The 21,768-nt window shown below is 38.4% G+C and overlaps 2 protein-coding genes across 5 annotated transcripts in view; both read right to left on the reverse strand.

Moving 5' to 3' along the window:
* evlb (Enah/Vasp-like b) overlaps positions 1-7,482 on the reverse strand; it is a 93,619-nt gene extending 86,137 nt beyond the window's left edge. Inside the window, exons 1-2 of one of the 3 annotated variants that reach the window (XM_061929548.2) lie at positions 5,099-5,423; positions 4,871-5,009 (exon numbers count right to left, since the gene is read on the reverse strand). Coding sequence is in view for 1 of the 3 variants with exons in the window: in XM_061929546.2 (XP_061785530.1) it covers positions 5,099-5,103 (5 nt within the window). In the remaining 2 variants the exon portion in view is untranslated. Of the gene's footprint in view, positions 1-4,870; positions 5,010-5,098; positions 5,424-7,347 lie in introns of those variants that run through there. The other 2 variants (XM_061929547.1, XM_061929546.2) reach the window with 2 other exon arrangements.
* A 762-nt stretch (positions 7,483-8,244) lies between these two features.
* The window catches only part of LOC133576378 (uncharacterized), a 28,160-nt gene continuing 14,636 nt past the window's right edge, over positions 8,245-21,768 (reverse strand). The window contains exons 1-7 of one of the 2 annotated variants that reach the window (XM_061929552.1): positions 17,316-17,719; positions 15,182-15,376; positions 13,333-13,462; positions 13,141-13,242; positions 9,863-9,897; positions 9,744-9,770; positions 8,248-8,884 (exon numbers count right to left, since the gene is read on the reverse strand). In XM_061929552.1, the coding sequence (XP_061785536.1) occupies positions 8,589-8,884; positions 9,744-9,770; positions 9,863-9,897; positions 13,141-13,242; positions 13,333-13,462; positions 15,182-15,376; positions 17,316-17,493 (963 nt within the window). In that variant the 5' untranslated portion in view covers positions 17,494-17,719 and the 3' untranslated portion in view covers positions 8,248-8,588. Of the gene's footprint in view, positions 8,885-9,743; positions 9,771-9,862; positions 9,898-13,140; positions 13,243-13,332; positions 13,463-15,181; positions 15,377-17,315; positions 17,720-21,768 lie in introns of those variants that run through there. The other variant, XM_061929553.1, reaches the window with a different exon arrangement.

Here is a 21,768-nt window from a genome sequence, read left to right on the forward strand (position 1 = left end):
TCTCCAGATTCTCTGAACCCTTGGATGATATTACGGACCGTAGATGGTGAAATTCCTAAATTCCTTGCAATAGCTGGTTGAGAAAGGTTTTTCTTAAACTGTTCAACAATTTGCTCACGCATTTGATGACAAAGTGGTGACCCTCGCCCCATCCTTGTTTGTGAATGACTGAGCATTTCATGGAATCTACTTTTATACCCAATCATGGCACCCACCTTTTCCCATTTTGCCTGTTCACCTGTGGGATGTTCCAAATTAGTGTTTGATGAGCAATCCTCAACTTTATCAGTATTTATTGCCACCTTTCCCAACTTCTTTGTCACGTGTTGCTGGCATCAAATTCTAAAGTTAATGATTATTTGCAAAAAAAAAATGTTTATCAGTTTTAACATCAAATATGTTGTCTTTGTAGCATATTCAACTGAATATGGGTTGGAAATGATTTGCAAATCATTGTATTCCGTTTATATTTACATCTAACACAATTTCCCAACTCATATGGAAACGGGGTTGTAATTTTTTTCATTTAGTAGCACCGGTGCTACAAGTGAAAAAGCTAAACGCACAGCCCTGTTGTATTGTTCCAGTTTCACAAGTTCCTCAGTAAATTCATCAAGACGTCACAGTGGAGTTATTGAGTCGGTTTAGCTGATTGGAGAGCTAGCTTCAGCAGCTAGTGGGTCATGACGATGACTTCTGTTTTGTTTGATCAGCTGTTTTACTGGCATCTTACAGACACCGTTTGGAAACAATTTAAGTATGTAAATAAACATTTACAATTTTTTTCTGTGTAAACAACTAATTTCACAACGTATATATCTGCGGCTTACAGTCCGGTGTGGCTAATATTAATTTAGTGGGTGCAGCTAATATACCGCTGCGCTCTATAGTCTAGAAAATATGGTATACATATATGTGTGTGTGTGTGTGTGTGTATGTATATATATATATATATATATATATATATATATATATATATATATATATATACATACACACACACACACATAGTTGTATTGTAGCAATTTATTTCTAAACTTTATTTTTATACGTTATGCTTGGTCATTATAGGTAATACAGATGTACAATGGCAACTGTTTAATCCTGGAAGAGATTATTACCTATTTTATTTGCAATATTTCCTGGGTACTGTATCTGGTTTTCCGGCAAACTTGTCACATGCAGGCGTGTAAAAAACATTCTAAATTCTCTTCGCCCACACACAGGCCACCTGCAAGTGGTCACGCTATAGCAGGCAATCCTCATCCTCAGATTTGCTACTGGCAGAGGAGATGCGACAAGTGACTCACCCATCACAACTGATGTCATCCAAAATGCACTGTGTGTGTCAGGTGAGGTCACATGATCTCACACCTGACACCGGGTGTTTTGGTGCATACTAATCAACCCTAACACACACACAGTCACACACAACTGATGGGTGGGAGTGTGTTTCACTGTTATTATTACAAAAATAGAATAATTCACAATGGATGCAGCACACTTACAGGCCACAATATTAGGCTCACCGGTGGTTCATTATTACACCTGTATCACATCACCCGTGACGATGAACGGGTTACTAAACTAAGCTCACCTCTTTGCCCTTGTCCTGCATTTACGAGCACACTGTTACAATCAGCACTGCCATTTATGTGGGTCACAATGACTGATGGACGTCAATACGCATCAGGCAGCACAGATGATGCTACGTCGATGGAGCACACACTTGGTGGCGCTCATCGATCCCACTATGAGAGGGCCACAGTTTGGAGGGAATCGCTTCGCATTCGAGCAGTACAAAGTCAGTGCTGCTTAGACCAAGATGTCAAATTAAAGCAGAAGGAGGCTGATTATTGCACAACATGACACAGACATCAGCACGCATCATCTGTGAAAAAGGCTGGAAAGGTCACTGAATGTTTTCTGCATTTTTTTAATACACTAGCCAACATTTTGCTCTACATTATGTATATATAATTTTAAAAGAATATTTTATACATGCTGCATGCACTACCCTTGACTATTTTATACATACTGCAAAGTGCAAACTCACTGACGTTACAGATGTGGGGGAAAAACAACAATCTAATCCTTCGGCCATCTTGCTCCCTATGTTGCCCCCTACAGAGCATGTACTGTATATGAACACCTACATTCTCTGTCTTTGCAAGTCTCCTCTACAATGACATACAACCCAGGGCAAAAATTCTGGAATGTATCTACCACATTTTCTTTTCTTGATTTATTTTAATGTTTCTTAAAAGCCAGAAAGCTGCCATTTAAAACTACTACAGTTTTGTGCCATGTCGGTTATCTGCTTACTACATGAACATCCTCCAAAACTGGTGATTCAATTTGGCTTGTAGAAACAATATCATTGTCAACGCGCCTAAGATTTATTTAATTACATTTTCCGACCAAAAAACATATTGTGGCATAATACAGAAAAACAACTTTCCCCCCCCCCTAGGAGTCAGAAGGATAAACAAGTAAAACAAGTCCTGTCGTTAACTCCTTTTTATACTCCTGTGACAAATAAGAAGAATGTTACCGGGTGAGATTATTTATTTGTAGGGTTTATGTTTTTCCTTATTACTATGGACAGGGGTTAACTTATTGTTACAGTTGTATGATGTAAAATGTTGCTTGACTGACTCATGAACAATAACAAGATCTGATAGCTCAGTTACAGTTACAGACTCATGACCAATAACAAGATCCGATTCATGAAGGGCATAACCTGTTCCAACCATTTGCACTACTTTTTTTTTTTAAATGCATGCCCTTAATATAGCCTTACAGTTTTTATAGCTGATTTTTATTACCTATTCTGTGCTATATGCAGCGGCAGGCCGTGCGTTTCCCACCTAGGCCTTCAGTGATGTCCGACTTCAATGATTACCTCTCAATATACCATAATTGATGTCACCACATGACCATTCCTGGAGAAACATTATACAGAAACAAATGTACGCACTACTGGGCATTGTACAAAACGGGTTATTTTTTGGCGCATTTAAGAATCAATAAACCCGCATCAGCAATTAAAACATATCTTATGTTGTACTGTCAAAATTAAAAATTGCAAAAAAACATTTTAAACGTGAAAAAACTAAAGAAATACAATATCTGAACGCACATTTTATCGACAGCTGAGCTAGCTTCCGGGGTTGGCCGCCATCGTCTCACAATATGTAGTTTCTCTTTAAATATTCTTCTTGAAAATGGCCTTGCAAGTATGTGTTGTCTTGTCTAATCATAAAAGATGCAGACGAGGCGTGTTGGCTGAGTTCTTAAAGTTTACTCCACAGCGTGCTCATCAAAAAGATCCTGCTGCCGGCCGGCATGGCTACAGTAAACAACCCAAACGGGGCTACTGCGCATGCTCTTTGTCATGTCTGTTGATCATGTTTTTGTTTAGTTATGTTCTGCTTGGTTTTTGGACACTTAGTTCCTGCTTTTTCACTCTGTTTTGTCACAATAGCAACCATTAGTTTCACCTGTTTCACATTTTGAGTCACGCACCTCTTTTCACTAATCATGTCACTATTATTTAAACCGATAGTTGCCAGGAAGTCAGCCTGGAGACATTACCTCTGCTCACTTCATGCCATGCTACTTCTGATACTCATGCCTGTTCATAGTTATGCTTCTTGCCATGCCACGTAAGTTTTGTTTTTTCATGTCACAGTTAACGAGTTTTGCTTCATGTTCATAGTTTCTGCCTTTGTGCAAGTTTTTGTTTCATTAGCCAAGTTTTTGTACTTCCCACTTGTGCGCACCTTTTGTTCCTTTTTTATAGTAATAATAAAATATGTCCTTATCTTCACGCCTTGCCCGCGCCAACTTTCCTTTGCATTCCGGGAAAACAAAACACCCCACAGTCCCCTTCTTGACACTCTTCACTACTGTGGCATGCTGGGAAATACAGTTCTTATGTTACCTGGCTCATAACGTCACTATTTATCTGCCTTAGGCCATCCAGAAGGCTTTACTGACAACGCGTGATCTGATTTGCTATCGCAACTGTCTATCACTGTATGTCCCCGTTCACTTAGAGTGCACGGACGCCCGCATTGTTGATTCTGAAGGCCTCTGGCACATTTGGTACAGCATGGCAACATAAGCTAACTGAATTCTGATTGGATAAAAACTCTATAAACTAAAAACAACAGCGCTGGAAGGAGCATAATATGACATGAAGAGAATATGAATACTTTTAGATATTTAGAGAAAGTGAATAAAAAATTACTTTTATCTTTAATTATGATCATAATTTTTGGTTATGTTAGGCCAGCAGAGAAGGCTTTGCTGGCGCTGACGGCACACCACTGGTTATGTGTTTTTATGTTGCACAATTGTACCAAGAAAAAGTCCTAGTTTGTGAACCGTTGTCAAACAATGGCAATAAAACTATTCTGATTCTTAAACATTGTCTATATTGTTGATAAAATTGTTATGATGGAAACAGTTTTACCCTAGAACTGATTATTTCTATGTTCATTTTTGTATGCGAATATATATTTCAAGGCCCTCCATTTCCTGACTCTCTTGTTACTTACAGGCGTGTAAAAAACATTTTGACCACCCTACGCCTCGACACAATTCACCTGCAAGTGGTCAATTTTGATGGTCTTTACTGCAGAAGTGACAAGTAACAGAAACAACAGCCACAGCAATTTTGCTTCTGATTGGCTGATTGACGTACCCGGATATAGCTACTTATTAGCGCCAAAGTAAATATCTGTACCAATATGCCTTAAGCATATTTGTTTTAAGTCATAGATGTAACAAATTAACAATTAATCAGTATAACAAATTTGGTGTGACAATTGGCCTTCATAACACATTTGGATAGGCAACTCACCAGTAGAATGTTTTTAGTAGCAACAGCCTACGTCATCTTAAAGGGACACAGATGTCGTATTTGAACACGTGACCTGCCGTCCGGCCAATCAGGGCAAGTGCACCTTATTTCAGCGGCAGGTGAAAGGCGGGCCACAGGCCTGAGAGCCCATACATCGGATGTAAACATAGCACGTTAGCCTTTAGCATAGCTGTTAAAACCCACAATAAAGCCAGAACGTATTCTTACCTCATCGCGTGTCTATGTCACGTTCAGTGGGTCTTGTGTGATGCTAGACCCTCTTGTCGACGCCTGAATATGCAGATGTTGTGGGGAGGAGGCAAGCGGTGAAAAATGGCCAGATGTCAGATGTATATCTATTTTTTTCATTAAATAAATAGTCGCGGTGGTGCACTGCTAGGAGCCATTTCACGGCAGCAGCCGCCGTCCGAAGACTAGAAGCCAGGCAGAGAGGCTGCTTGCTGCTCCAGCGGTGCCATCTTGTTCCGTCGTTGTCCACTAGATGGCAGTATGGGCGGGAAAAGACGCGGGCACTGTTTGTCTAGTCCAGCGACCCCTATGGTCACGGCAGGTAAGCAAGGTAATACTCGTATTTAAGATAATTAAGCTTTTTATTGCCTAAAAGGCTTAATCTGCCATTTACACTATAATTACTTCCCCAGAATCATTTAAATGATAATCTGATTTCTATTTTTATTTTAGATGGATGAATAAATGCAATGATGTATAGGATAACTGTAACACATTTGATGGGAATAAATAGCAAAATATGTTAGATATAGCTCTAATAGTGTATACATGCCTGGTATAATACATGTGTGGCTTTTATAACCACAAGAGGACACCATAGCTCTGTCCTGACTCATGATCCTAATGTATGACATTCAGCAAGCCTATGGATAAACACAATAACATTTGAATTGTGTTGAAGTGTCAACATAGAAGCTCATGATGACGATTCGACTGCAAGGTTGATAGTCTATTTTAAATCGTCGAATAGTTTGAGTTTGAGTTTATTTCCAACATGCATGCATACAACATGATACATCACAATTTCCAGTTTCTCTATTCAACATGTTCGAAAAGGAGTAGGAAGAAGCAGAGCTTATTTAATCCTACCCCTTTTCCTTTACATAGCAGTTGCTAAAACTTTCGTTGACTTCCTGTTCTCAATTTATTCACATTATACTCCATAAGTAATAACATTAAAAATAAATAAATAATAATTAGTGAAGTAAATTACATTTCATATGGTGCGATAAATAAGATTATCTAGAAAATGAATGAATGGATGGATGAAATAAAGTCAGAATGTTTATCATGGTTCTTCTTCCTTGTACTTTGTAAACACTAAGTTTGAAGAGTTTCTTGAAGTGGATTATATTAGTACCTTGTTTGATTTCTTTACTTAATCCATTCCATAATTTAATTCCACATATTGATATACTGAAGGTCTTAAGTGTTGTACGTGCATACAAATGTTTTAAATTAAAACATTTTTCTCTAAGATTATATTTCTCAACTATTCTAAGACGCTTTTATTAAACAATCCAATCTAATGCTGACAATTGGCTCTTATTGCATAGTAAATTATGTCTACAGGAAAAAGTGCCTCAGAATAGACACAGTAGTGATTTTAGGCTTGTTTTCTAACGAGTGTCAGCACACTTTGGAATGCCCACCTTTAGCTCCAAAATGTGGGCGGGCTTTTATTAGCCTGCTGACATCACTTACAGAGGACTGGAAACAATTTCATATTGCGTAATATGTGTTTTGGTAGCCGCTTCATTTCAAATCATAATAGTTTGGCTCAGAATTTGAACGAATTATCAAAAATGGCCTCCAGATGTGTTGTTGCAGGTTGTTGGCAATATGAGTAAAGTATGGACCTCTCCTCTCCAATTGACTTGCACAAAATGGAGGAGTGTAATTTGCTGCAATAATTTTATTGATTCTGACTTCAAAGAGGAAGGATTTTCGGTTGGACTTTGGATGTGAAAAATGCAATCTTGAAAATCAGGAGCACCCTCGAGGGAAGAAAGAAGAACATAGACGGTGTTCAAAAACGAAAGAAAAGAAGGTAAGCCACTAGTATTCTATTTTGCGTCCTCTTCTACTGAGGTTTTTTCTCAAGATGCTTGAAGACATGTTGAAAGAGAAATAAGGAAACATGGGCTATGGCAGGGTTGTCAAACTCATTTTAGCTCATAATCATTCAAATATCACACTTATAATATAAAAAAAACTATTATCACAATGACACCTTAGCCGAAACCAAGGTAATATAACTATAAACGTAACCAATGTGAACATGGTAGATTTAAGCATAAAATTAAATAAAACAAACAACAAATATAGAAACACACGTGTACAATGGAATTCAGTGTGCACATCATGGTGTCAAACAATTGCGAGCTATGCACGGAACTCTTACGACAAAGATGATGGTCCTGCTGACTTAAGTCTTTGGATCTTACCGTTTCGTTAGTTTATCCGTTGAGTGGATAATTTACAATGAAAAAAGGTGTTGTGCGTTGCTTCAGCATCAGTCTGCCGCCATCTGTTGCCAGCCACAAAAGCAGCACCTGATTGCTTGCACCTGCGCTGATTGGAGTAGCGTCAGCCAATCAACAGGGCGCTTAAAGTCAGCTGACACGTCATCTTTAAACAGTGTCATGTGTGATGTGGGTTACATTTGAATTGCTATTGCGACATCCAGAGGACACATTTAGAACAGCAGTTTATTTAATTTAAAAATTGCAGCTCATTTTTATACTTAGCAAACTAATCTTGCGGGCAGATTAAACCTGGCCGTACGTTTGACACCCATGGGCTATGGTGTCTATGGAAGAGCAGGGAAGTCCGGAAATGGCAATTCTTTTATATTTCTTTTTTGGTCATAATGTTAACCATATCAGTTTTGAAGTAATCATGGACCAGAGTGACAAAAACATGCAATTAAGTGATCAAAATAATAGTTATGCATGTCTCTAATTAGGCGGTGCATGCAGGGAAATGGGCTCCAGTTCTGTAGATGACTTCACACCAGAAGGGGGCCACATATCAAGTCTAGCAATGAAAAGGGGGTGTTCCAAGTACAGTTAGTGATCTACCCATTACTACAAAACTAATTGATATTATGGCAAATGTGAAGTGAAGTGAATTATATTTATATAGCGCATTTCTTTAGTGACTCAAAGCCCCTGATGACTGCCTGATTAATTTATAGGAGCAAAAAATACATTAAAAGGAACTTGTTTATTGGTCATTTGGACGCTATGGGTCTTTTAATCTTGAATTAAGACATTGGCAAGAGGCAGTTGTGGATTTTAATACGTGTCCTCTTGCATTTAATAGATAATAACATAAGAACGACATAGACATCACACAACACAGTTCATTTATTTTGACTCACTTAACCTTCCTTACATTCTAGTACATATAGTATAGTAGTACATTTAGTACAATACTGCTTCTTAGCAAATGCCAAATGTGGATGCTTGACTACAGCACAGCAAATAAAACACAATCAGTGCAAAACCACACATACACACACGCCATACGAAGCAATAATAACAAATAACGAGGAAATAGCAGATGAGCAAACATGTTTAAGCTAACTTAATTCAAGAGTAGGCCAAATGTTGTCAAATAAATGAGTTTTAGATTTTAGGACCGAGAAATCCGGTGTTGGAAGGTACGTAAATGTTTTGATTCCTCAGTAACAAATTTGAAAGTACTGACTGGGCGACTTGATTGGACTTGTGAAGTTTTGAGCGTCCTGCTGTGTGTTCTTGTTGTTGCTTATGTTAGTGGTGGTCTTTTGCAGGTTTAAAGTGAAGGAGGGGTTCTTCCTACTCGCCTCTGTCTTGCCACCGCCCCTTGCCTGAGGATTGCCCGGTCCGCCACCAACCCCTGGCCCGCCGCCCCTGGCGGGCACTGTCGGGGCGGACGTGGCCGTCTCAGACGACCCAGTCTTTCTTGCGAGGGGGCTCAGATAGATCTGCATAGTCACTAAGTGAAGTGGTGGCATGAGGTGAGGAGGGTGAAGAGTGATGGCAAAAGGGGCGGGGCATAAATTAAACAGGCGAAAGTGGGAGGCAAAGAAGTCATGGTGAGATGTGGAAATAAATTGAGGATGGACACAGAGACACAACTCAAATGCTATTCACAAAATAGGAATGTATCTTTGATCATCAAATGTTAAAAAATTAAACATTTACTAATATAAAATAAAAATAAAAATTAGAACACAAAATTTAAAAATGTTTGTAGGTTCATTTTACAAAAATACATTATTCACGGTAGTTTTAGAGCAGTGGTTATGTATTCAAAATACCGTATGGTAGCGAGTTGTCTGTATTATTGTAAATCGTAGTAATTTTACCACTATTATTATGTGTGGTAGTAGTAATACTTGTAGTCAATTATTACACACATAATTACATTGTAATTAAATGTTTTGTTAATATAGCAGACTGACTTTAATTCAATACACTGATTGATTTTTTTTTTAATACACTTTTTGTAAATGACAGTGTTGATTATTTCTGGTGATTAAATAATATTACAATACATTTCCTTTATATTATATTATTATGAAATTATTGTAATTTTATAAAATATTTAATTTTAATAATATGTGTTTGATTGTATTTGTTTTATTGGTTTAAGGTAGAAAGTGTTTGTTATTTTCTTGTTCTTATATTTTTGTGACTGCAGAGGTGATAACATAACATGAAATTACAACATTTCACTTTTTCTAATATAATCAAATTTGTATTTGTGGGAAAAAATGTCAGGTTTAATGTGGAGTCCAGGGTTCTGTAATATAATGTTATTCGTGTGGCGTGTCATCGGGGTTCAATCCTACCTTTGCACCGTGTCACTCGCCCTGTGCCTGCATGGTAAGACCATACAAGAATGTTGGTGAGTCTAAAATGTGACAGCTTACATATCTGGTTTATAGTCTTGTTAAAAAGATTGACTTACTTGAAGTTACTGATCCCTCTCTAGACCTGCTGCCCCTATTTGGAACAAGACCAAAAAATATTTAAATAGATGACAAAGTGACAATTCCTGTCTTTCTCTTGTCTATTTGCATTCAACAATGGTGTCCATGTTTCTTAATCATAGCGCCAGGGCGCATTGTTGGGCCACGAGCTCCCTCTCGAGGGCCGCAAAAAAATTTATATTTCTAAGCTGTGGTCCGTATGGGCCGCAGCGGTCCTCAGTTGTAATACGCCCTTTCACCACTTGTGGCCGTAATGGCAATCTCAAACAAACAGAAGAAGTCTGGAACTAAAGACAGGTTTCTTAAGCGCAAAAGATTTGTCTAAAATGGTGAAGCTTTATGTTCATTTGCACTTTAATTATTATTATTTGTTATTCATTTGGTTAGAATCTATTTATTGTAGGACTGTGTAATTTTATGTATTTTTTAAACCAGTTTCAGTCCTGTCTTTTGCAGTATATTTGATTACTATTTATTTTTGTAATCAGCCGTGATTGACACACGTGGTTTCATATCATTTGATAAGGTTTATCCCGTTAAACTGTAAACAAGTTAGATATAATTATTGAAAACCATTAAAATCAAGAGTAAGATTATAAATTCAGAGTCAATATTTGAGTGGGCCCTTGGCTCATCTGTAGTGGAAAAGCTAGGCCCTGAGGTCAACAAGGTTAAGAACACCTGCTTTAATAGGTACCAACCAAATTCCGTCTGTTCCTTCAGGCACCAATTCATGTAAAATCAAACGGTACCATAGTTCAATATCTTTTTTTCACATGACGCCATATCTGGTTGCAGACTCAGCATCGCCTTAAGCAGTTACAGGGGAAACAGACGTATAGCGGACTGCCTCACAGTAATGTTGTCATTTTTCATGATAACAAAGCAAGTATGTCATTTTTTTCTCACAGCCAGACCTGTGTGTTGATTCCCTACCTGACAAATTTGGCTACAACTGTGGCCTTCCTCAGAGGTTGTCACGTGATATTGATGCGACGTGTCTGGTCAGCTGATTTAATTTTTTGGCGCTGTCTTCCTGCTTGTCAGAGCAGGCTGATAGCGCTATCTGCAGGCCGACTTTTTAAAAACAATGTCCCTGGTGTGGGAAATTTAGTATGCCCCCTTGTCCTGGTTCACAGTCTGGGGCATGCGCTTCCAGATCTTGATGGCTTCTCTATCCGTTTCAATACATTCATAATTTGTTGAATCGCTTAAGCCGCTGAAATCCGAGTCTGAATCCGAGCTAATGTCGCTATAGCTTGCTGTTCTTTCCGCCATGTTTGTTTGTGTTGGCTTCACTATGTGACGTCACAGGAAAATGGACGGGTGTTTATAACGATGGTTAAAATCAGGCACTTTGAAGCTTTTTTTAGGGATATTGCGTGATGGGTAAAATTTTGAAAAAAACTTCGAAAAATATAATAAGCTACTGGGAACTGATTTTTAATGGTTTTAACCATTCTGAAATTGTGATAATGTTCCCCTTTAGCTCTGATTTATTTCCCTGATCTTCTATTGCCTTACATGCTAATTCTGTGGCTAAAATGAAATCCTCGTAGGGTGTTATTGCATAGTTCAACCCTCGCGCTAACACGCTCTGCTTGATGGTAGATAGCGAGCGTTTGGAGATGATATGCACCCACTTCCTTGTTGTTGTGTGATCCATGTGACTTTGTTGCCTTGTTTGTTTTGTGCGAATCTTTGTAACTTTCTAACCTGTTTAGTTTGTGCGCGTGTCTTAGATGTTCCTCCATTTGCGTACAAGTATCCTTGTCTTTGGGGTGGTATAGCTCGGTTGGTAGAGCGGCCGTGCCAGCAACTTGAGGGTTGCAGGTTCGATCCCCGCTTCCGCCATCCTAGTCACTGCCGTTGTGTCCTTGGGCAAGACACTTTACCCACCTGCTCCCAGTGCCACCCACACTGGTATAAATGTAACATAGATATTGGGTTTCACAATGTAAAGCGCTTTGAGTCACTTGAGAAAAAGCGCTATATAAATATAATTCACTTCACTTCACTTTAGTATATCTTTGATAGATTTGTGTTGTGCATTCCTGTTGTAGCATATCAATGTTCTTTAACTTGTTTGCTGTGCAACAAATCATTTCTTTAAGCAGCGCACCACGAGCCTTCCTGACGATCCTTTCTGCTTTCTGTGTTGGGATCGGGTTCTTTAGATTCAAACTTAGTGGTGTCATGCCTTCATCCCGGCAACGTACGTTGAATCGAAAGTGCGCCCGCTTCCAGCTGCTCAATGCAGTGGAACTCTTTGAGTGTGTCCATGAGTTTCTTTCAGTAGTCCAATTAGGTTCATTAGGTCTTCTAAGAATTATGTATTTTTTATTGTTGTATCCAGGACCTGTGTGGAGGCGTACCAACTTTTCCACACCTGGGACACAGTTCTGAAGAAGGCGGACTGCAGATGGCGCAGTCAGCCTGCTACTTCAAGCAGGAAGACAGCGCTAACAACTGTTTAAATCAGCTGATCAGACAGGTCACATCAAAATCACATGAGAACTTTTGACGAAGGCCACAGTTGTAGCTGAAACCGTCGGGTACGAAATCAACACACAGGTCAGGCTATAAAAATAAAATTGACATCATTCTTAGAAGACCTAATGAATCTAAATGGACTAACAAAGCAAGCATGCCTGATAGAAAGTGCTCAAAAGCAAGGCTCCACTTTTTAAAATGCACTCGCTCGATGTTAAAGTACATTGGATATCCCATATACATGCTATTAATTAAAATTAGCAATTTTACATGGCGATTTCAACACCTTCAAATTTGGTAATGAAAACTACAACTAAGATACATGTTACAATCAAACAGATGGTGTGTAATAAGTACAATACTTACAGTATAAACACTTTGTAGAACTCAACAAAAAACAAGACTGGCACAGTCAACCTAATGGCAAAGACTATTTCTGACTACGGCAACACACCTAGAATAAAATGAATGAATGCATACTTGCAAATGATACTTAGACGTGTAAGAACAAATTATAACAACTGGACAGCACACTTGTCATTACCAACTCACTGTTGAATGCTACAGTTTTTAATCTTATTTTTAAAACAAACATTTAGTACAACATAATTTCACACAAAAGTAATGAAAATTGGAACCATTGACTACCGTTATTTATTCCCAATATCAGTTCAAATGTGAAAGGTACAACCCTTACTTTACATTTAATGTGCCTCTAATGTGGTTAGGTTTTATTAACGGCAGCAAAGATAAACGTTATTACCCTTCTTTGGCTGTCTTACAGGTGGAAGCTGACGAGGATGGGCGTGCCTTGTGGGTCTTACAAGGACTGTCCTTCATACTTCCTGCCGGGCTCATGACCCCACTGGAAAGAAGACAAAATAGGTAAGTACCGGTAATCTGTTCTTTTTAAACAAGAATATAATCACTCATGACAGTACAGCAGCAGTCAGACCTGCGCGGCGGCGTTGGGCTGTAGTTCCTGCCCGTGGCGCTGGAAGGCAGCGTGGAGCTCTTCCTCAAGCTGGCGCCAGTGGAGGTCACCATAGGGGGTCTGTAGGGCAGAGCCAGCGAGACCGGCCTCCCTTGGGGTGAGCAGATAAATATCATAATGGATACATTTTACAGATATATATGAAAATATTATTATTACATTTAGTAAACCGAGTTGTCTTCTGGTCACATCGCGCTTCAAAGTTTGCAGTGTCTCTCTGTTGCAGATTTTTTTCAGCATATTGTACGTTGTTTTGACCTAAATTAAGCATTTTTAAGTAAAAAAAAGTGGCTAAACAAGCTAAAAATATCAATACGACAATAGTAACTATAGGAGACGAAACCAATCAGATCACGCCGTACAATATCGTGGCCGCTGATTGGCTGAGGCAGCATTACTATATTGGATTAAAGCAGTGCTATTTTCTGTTACGCCCGCCCTAAGAAGAAGAAAACATTTTACGCAACTACCCCCACGCACTTGCCACCGTGACTATAAATAGTATCGTTTGTCTATAAAATTATACACCCCTGCACAACATTATATTCTATAACATCAAAGGAAACAAAAAAGAAATATCCACTTACAACAAATAATAATTTTATCAACATTGTTTTCTTGTCTGTAACAGAATATATTTAAAGTGCATCAATTTGTCTTAAAATACAATTTAAAAAAAAAAGGAAACGCTTATTTAAACTCTCGACATTTGTGACCCACTTGAACCATTAGATACTGAAAAGTAAAATGAAAAAAACTCAATAAATAATGATACATTTCAAATTGATCAGCAACATTATTTCAGAAGCACAACATATAAAACACTGGAAGTCAGGAATAATAGCCACAATGAGCATGTTTTGTAGTGCACAGCTTTTCAAAGTGGGGTTTGAAGCATCATACTGATAAAGCATCTTCCCCGGGGTCACATGCATGCTCCTCCACCCCCCAGCATTGCACGGTCAGGCCATGAACAATTTAACAGTGATAATGGAGGGTTTACTGTATGTGTCTTACATCATATATTAACATAGAAACATAAAGGTACATCTAAAAAAACTCATGGCAATTAAATAAATATTATATTATTGTGATTATAATTGTTAAAATATAATATCTCTTTACAAACATGTTTATAGCCACCTTTGAATAGATGTTCAAAAGCAATAAAGCAAATTTGGTAACTTTTATAATATACCTCAATAAATAAAATAAAAATACAATAAAAGTCATATTTCATTATTCAGATGACATTAAGCACAATGATGATACCAGCATTACACATTTATAGGCTTAATCATGTAATGTATTTCAATATTTGTCCAGTCTGAAATTTGTAAAAATTAAGAATAACAAAAAAGAATTTAATTGTTTAACAACCCATAGATACAGAACATTAGGAACACCTCCCATAATTATTGACTCTAATCCTGTGAGGTGATGATGACTCATTGCAGCCTAGGTTTTAGTCAAATACAATGACAATTATCTAATGGAAGGACCATTTTCCTAATTGATTATTGGTTGTGTTTTGCTGGATTTTATCTTAAAATCCAGTTGTATGCTTTAATAAGCAGCTTTTATTTAAAAGAATAAAGCAATAATATGTTATTTTTAAGTAATTGTCCAGCAAAACACCCATTATTGCTCCTTATATCTCATTCTTAGTGAAAGCTGACATGGATTGGAAATCAATGAGTTCTTCTCCAATAAACAGCAAGTCAACAAGACAAGAGTCAATATTTGTCACAGGAACAAAATGAACGTGTCAATAATAATAAGAACCTCGCTAACACACATCTTTGCTGACCTTTAGCACATGGCGCCCTCCTCCCGGTGGCGGCAGCGGCGGCCTGGTGCTCCTCGGAGATGTTGAGCCTCTTGAGGACGTCGGTCAGGGTCATCTTCAGCAGCTGGATCTCGTCCTCCTGCATCTGCATCCTCTGCTCCAGGTAGGTCAGCCTGTCGGCCACGTCCAAGTTGCTGGCCGCTGAACTGCGACCATCTGTGGTCACGTTAAGATGGTTGTGAGGTCACAGCTCGTTAGAACACACTGCCCTATGTCATGTCTTTCGGTTAAGGATGAGGGTTTATGAGCATGATTGACAGCTGAAACCTTCCCGCTACATTAGGCACACCTGCACATTGTAACACAATCCAATACAAGACTTGAATGAAACATACTTATTTAATCCAGGGGTGCCCAAACCTTTTCCAGCAAGAGCTACCTACATTAATATCGAAAGACTTTGGTAAATTTTCTACATTAAAGATACTAAATCCGATAAAATGTAGATGCCCTCTCAAAGTTGTTGCGTTTTCTTTGTTTCTTGCATTGAACAAAGAGAGCTCAGTCTACCGAGGGAAATTCCTGGTGTGTTAAACATACTTGGCCAACAAATCTGATTCTGGTTCTGATCAATATATGCTTATCTATCTGAACAAAACATCCTCATCTTTAACTGTTTGTTATAACTAACAAAGCAAATATTTACTCTCACCACCTTTAACTGGGTAATATTTTATTATTCTTTACCCAGCAGGCGCAATACATCAAAACAACATTGAAAACTTGTTGAATTAGGTCCTGACGTTGAGCAACTCAAACCTAACGTTGAAAAAACATGCCTTTTGACGACGTATAATCAATATTGGGTTCTGACTTTGATTTGACCATTGAATTTTGGTAATTTTCCAACCAACATTTTACAACACAGATACAAAGTTGAGAAAACATGCTTTTTGACGACGTTTATTCAATGTCAGGTTGTGATCCAACGTTATTAGACATCATCATTGTCTCAATTTATAAATACAACTATTTTGTACTGTTTCAAAGTCAGTTTTAAGGAACATGTATGTATAATCAATGTTGTATCAATGTCTTGTGCCTGTTGGGTTGTACTAATATTAATAATATCATTATTCTGCCATCTTAAAACCTTATTAAGGGTTTTAACAAACTTGAAAACTTACCATTTCATGCAATAACTTTGTACACGTTCATAATGAAATTACACATCGCAGTCCACATATAGTATGGTAAGACCCATTTTGGTTATCAGATCCCAATTTTGGGGGAATTTGGAACAGTTTAATTTGTATTTTGTATTTTTTGTTTGATGTTCTAATCCAGGACATCTTCAGTTTGTTTTTAGAATGTGTCGCGGGCCAATAGAAAACAAGCAGCTGGCCGCACTTTGGAGACCGCTGATCTAATCCCTTTATGGTTTTGGGGTTTAGTGCTTTGCTGAAGGGCACTTTTTCAATTCTTAGGTCTCCCTCCAGCAACCTGACAGTGCTTAAACACTCAAACATGCGGTCTAAAAGCCCTAAATCGACACATACTGAGTTACTCGTGCACAAAAATGCTAACAATAAAAAAAGAGTTGTTTGTTTGCCTTATTTTATCAAAAGTATGCAGCGATGCAAACAGCAGCCAATATTAAACAAACAATAATAACTAGAAAAAACAAACCTCCCCCAAGGCCAAACAACCCCAACCTGCTGCATATGCCTGAGGTGTGCTCCTTAAGACTCATGAAATTTTCATCTTAAAGAGAAAACATTAAATATGATTTTTTTTTTTATTACAAAATATGACCACTAAAGTGTCTTTTGTGGAATCATGCAGAAATCCACATGAGCAAAAGCAATAACTCCTCAGCTGAAGTAAACATTAAATGATTGTGTCAATCAAAACTGAGCATGTATTATCTTTTCTCCTGTGGCAACCATTCTAAGCAATAAGAAAAGCAATATTTTTTGCATTTATCAGAATAAATTATAAGCTCTACACGCACACACACACACACACACACACACATAGATACGCGCACACACCCCACCTTCGTGTTCACACTAGTCAGTCTAAAGCAAACGAGGTCAGAGCACAGCTGGACACAGCAGATCGTAAACAAAGAGCCAAACAAAAGTTGTGGTACCGTGTGAGGCACTGGACACTGATGACGAATAGTCCATGTGTCTCTGCGGGCCTTCTTCCAATACTTTTTTCCTCCTCTTCCTCTCCTCCCGCGAGCACAACCTCTCCGTTCTCTTCCCTCCACCTCCTCTGAATGCGTTCAGATAGACCGACTCTCCCTCCATCTCACTGGCGTCCATTAAGATCTCATCTCCCTGGATGCCTCTTGAAAGTGTTTGGCGCACCTCACAGGATCCAGGCCTGTACTGGTCCTGATCTTTGAGCCTGGGCTTGTTTCCACGGCGACTGACTGACCAACGCTAGGATGCGGTGATGGGAATGATTCAAGTCCTCCTCTCAGGGCTTAAAACCTCAGCCTAAATTGTCTGTGTGTGTGTGTGTTTTGTGTGTGTGCGTGTGTTTGGAGAGTACAATGATAATCCCCCAGACTGAGCCTGTATGACCCCGCCCCCTGCCCTAGCCCATAAGCCTCACATCACTGAGAGAAATTGAGCTTCTCCCCTACTTCTTGTAATGTCATCATGTCTACTGCACATCTCCATGAGGAGCAAGGACGTTAGTTAGATACACACTCATTGGAACACGCATCCAATGGAGTTTTTAGTCCGTATCCCACTAAAGTTCGGACTGAATCACACATCCACTTTATGGAACACTAAAGTCTTTGGACACACCGCTTATTTATTCTCTGAATAGAATACTTCCTAAATGTCAAGTTGTGTACAAGCCAAATCCAGGCTCCTCCCACAATCCAGGCTCCTACTCTCTTGTGACTTGGTCAGCGGTAGAGGGTGAGCTCCAAACATTTTCATCAGTGACATCTTACTCGACCAATGCTGTAATAAGATCTTGGGACAACAAAGATGGGACGAATCTCATGTTTTTCTTCCCTTTTTCAAAAATCTCCATGTTTTTTTCACCCACATTTTACACCGTTCAGTAAAATCTGCCTTCTGCATCATTCCCCCACTGTAAACCCTTGTTTATCGCTGTTAATTGATTCCGGGCCTGAACGTGGTTAATTAATTTCCATAAAGTACAAATAGCTAATTATACCGTAATTTTCAGGACTATAAACCGCTACTTTTCATGGTGGACTAATTAAATTGTTCATTTTAAATCAAACGCACAAATACAATCATTCAATCAGCCATTTAGCGCATTATGCACTCACCCTCATCATGAAGAAGACGCATGAAAATGCACACGATACAGCCCCAAAGCCAAAGACAATTGGCCCGGCCATCGGAAAAGGAAACAGCCATTAACGTGCCCCAAAAGGCAAGACCGCCGCACACCAAAGAAAACCACACATTTAAAAATGAGGCCGCAAAAACGACAGAAAAAGCAACCTTGATTTCCCTCAACTCCGACACCTAAATAGTTAACCCCAGCGCACAGGAGGAGGACGTCGACAAAAAAAGGCTTTATGCCGTGTTACAGGCACTGTCTTTTGTTACATTTGTGAGTGAACACAAGCGCCTGTGTAAATATTTTATGTTTCAATGTGTACATCTGTGGCTTAATGATTTGTGCGGCCAATACATGTACAAAATAAAATGTGTCCAAAAATTAGGTGGGTGCTGCTTATATATGGGTACCTTCTATAGTTATAGTAAATTAAATAGCTTGAGCAAAATAAAACCCATCTGTTTACAACCTCCTACAAACATTTTTTAACATTATGAGAACCTTCTAGACATGAAATAACACCCACATAGTCACCTTTACACTCCTTTAATCCCATAGAGCAGTGGTTCTTAACCTTGTTGGAGGTACCGAACCCCACCAGTTTCATATTCACCGAACCCTTCTTTAGTGGAAAAAAAAATAAAAAAAATTCAAATTCAAGACAAGTTATGTTTTTTTACTGCTGCACAAAATGAACCATGCATGAGCATCACCTTGTTCAAAGAACAAAACCAACACAGTGTATGAACTCACAACAAATTACACACCTGCAAATCAGATGGAAATTAGAGGGAACATTGTTTGGGGGTATCCATAATACGCCGATAGGGAGAAGTTTTTATTTTCACGATGATTTGGGTGTGTCTTGACCTCAGCGGCAGAGGCTCCGCCGAACCCCTAGGGTTCGATCGAACCCAGGTTAAGAACCACTGCCATAGAGAAATGCTGCAAGGCTGAGCCAATCAGTGGCCACGATAATGAACAGCGCGCTCTGATTGGTTTGCTCTCATCTAGTGACTAATACTATTGTAGTATTGATAGTTGTAGTTCATTTGGTCATTTTTATGCTTGAACGTGCCTAATTTAGGCCAATATACATATAATATGCTTTAAAAATATGTTCTCAAATTTTTTAAATATATATATTTTAAATTTTTATGAACATGACATTTATATTAAATCACTTTAGCCAGTAATTTTCTATACTAAATTGGAGAGTATCCCTGCTGACACCAGCCAATCACAGGGCACATATCTGACTTGCTGTGTAGCTTTATTCATTATAATAATCTGAAGTGTAGTTAGACAAAGGCTGAAAATCAAGCATTCACACAACACTGCAATCTATTTGTAAAGGTGCTGGATTGTGAGGGGCTCGTAGAGTAATGACTCAATTCAAAAGTAATCATCCAAATAATTACTTAAGTAAGTATTGAGTGGAACAAATACTCTCGTACTGAGTGACTGGTGACTAAGTTCTAATTTATTTAGTCGCTATTTTGTATTGGCACTTGCATGGTAAGGGGCTCGTGGGCATGTGTGTCTTTGTGTGACAGAGAGACACTACTACAGGGTGTACTACAAAAGAAGCACATTTTACAGTCACTTCTGACGTTATAACAGAACTAATGTGAGCATATGTGCAGCTAAAACATCAACATCTACAACTTACCGTAACATGTTGTCTCTCGCCGGAAGTAGAATTCTTGTCGGCTGAAATGTGAACATTTCTACTGACACAGATGACAGTGCATGATATTAATGTTATTTTTCATAGTTTGTAAGTAAACATTAAAGATTTGTACTGCCTCGTCTGACATAAGGTCACTTTTTACAGTTTGTAGTTTGATTGCGGTCATTTGACTGCCAGGTTCTGTGTGATTGGTGAAATGGAGTCATGTCACCTGTGCCCGCTGGAAGAAGTCTTTCTAACGATTCAAAGTACGTCTTGGCAAGCAGTAATCAATTGATTGTAAATAAATATGACGAGGATGATTATAATATAAATAAATGTAGCGATCAGAATGAAACTCAATGTGACAAAGTAAAAGTAGCGTTTCTCCTTTACAAAAATACTCAAGTAAAAGTAAAAAAAATATTTTTGCATTTACAAATTATCCAAAAAGTTACTTAAGTAAAGTAAGTTACTACCCACCTCTGGGTGGGGCGTAAGGTTGTCGTTAAATTTGTGTAAGTAAAAAACATGAAAAGGTAAACACATTTTTTGAAATGCAACTGAACTTTCTATTGTTTTTTTTTGTTTGTTTTTTTTTCTTGTTTTTTTTTCCAATGTCACTACAGCGTTTCCTGCGAGTACTTTCAGAAGGAGGAGTGAGGGGGGGGGGGGGGCGCACACGGCAGCACCAGGTGCTTGTTGAGGAGAGCGATAGAAATGGGAATTAATAAGATTTTTCCGGTTCTGATTGCACTTTCAATTCTGCTTAACGGTTCCTTAATGGTTCTCTTGTCAATTCTTATTTTGAAAGAAAAAAAAAGGTGGTTTAGCATCAATTTAGTTTAGTTTAGAGCAGTGGTTCTTAACCTGGGTTCGATCGAACCCTAGGGGTTTGGTGAGTCGGGCTCAGGGGTTCGGCGGAGGTCAAAACACACCCGACTCATCGTGTAAATAAAAATGTCTCCCTATCGGTGTATTACGGATACGGCAACAGCAGAAGTCACACTGATTTGCAGGTGTGTAATTTGTTGTGAGTTTATGCACTGTGTTGGTTTTGTTGTTTGAACAAGGTGATGTTCATGCACGGTTAATTTTGTGCACCAGTAATTAAACATGGTAACACTTTAGTATGGGGAACATATTCATCATTAATTAGTTGCTTATTAACATGCAAATTAGTAACATATTGGCTCTTAACTAGTCATTATTAAGTACTTATTAATGCCTTATTCGGCATGGCCTTATTATAATCTAACCCTGGCCCTAACCCTCTAACCCTAACCCTAACCAAATAACTCTAAATTAAGTCCTTGTTACTTAGAATATGTTCCCCATACTAAAGTGTTACCAAAAACATATAACTTTGTCTTGAATTTGAAAAAAAAAAACATTTTATTTTTCACTAAAGAAGGGTTCGGTGAATGCGCATATGAAACTGGTGGGGTTTGGTAACTCCAACAAGGTTAAGAACCACTGGTTTAAAGGTAACATGACCTTACAAAGCCTACAGTGAGGTCTCAAGAGGCACATAGTATAGGAAAAAAATACATAAGAAATAAATATGCTTCTGTAGAATTTAACAAAATAA

This window comes from Nerophis lumbriciformis, linkage group LG34 (assembly GCF_033978685.3).
Source record: "Nerophis lumbriciformis linkage group LG34, RoL_Nlum_v2.1, whole genome shotgun sequence".
Taxonomy (NCBI): Eukaryota; Metazoa; Chordata; class Actinopteri; order Syngnathiformes; family Syngnathidae; genus Nerophis; species Nerophis lumbriciformis.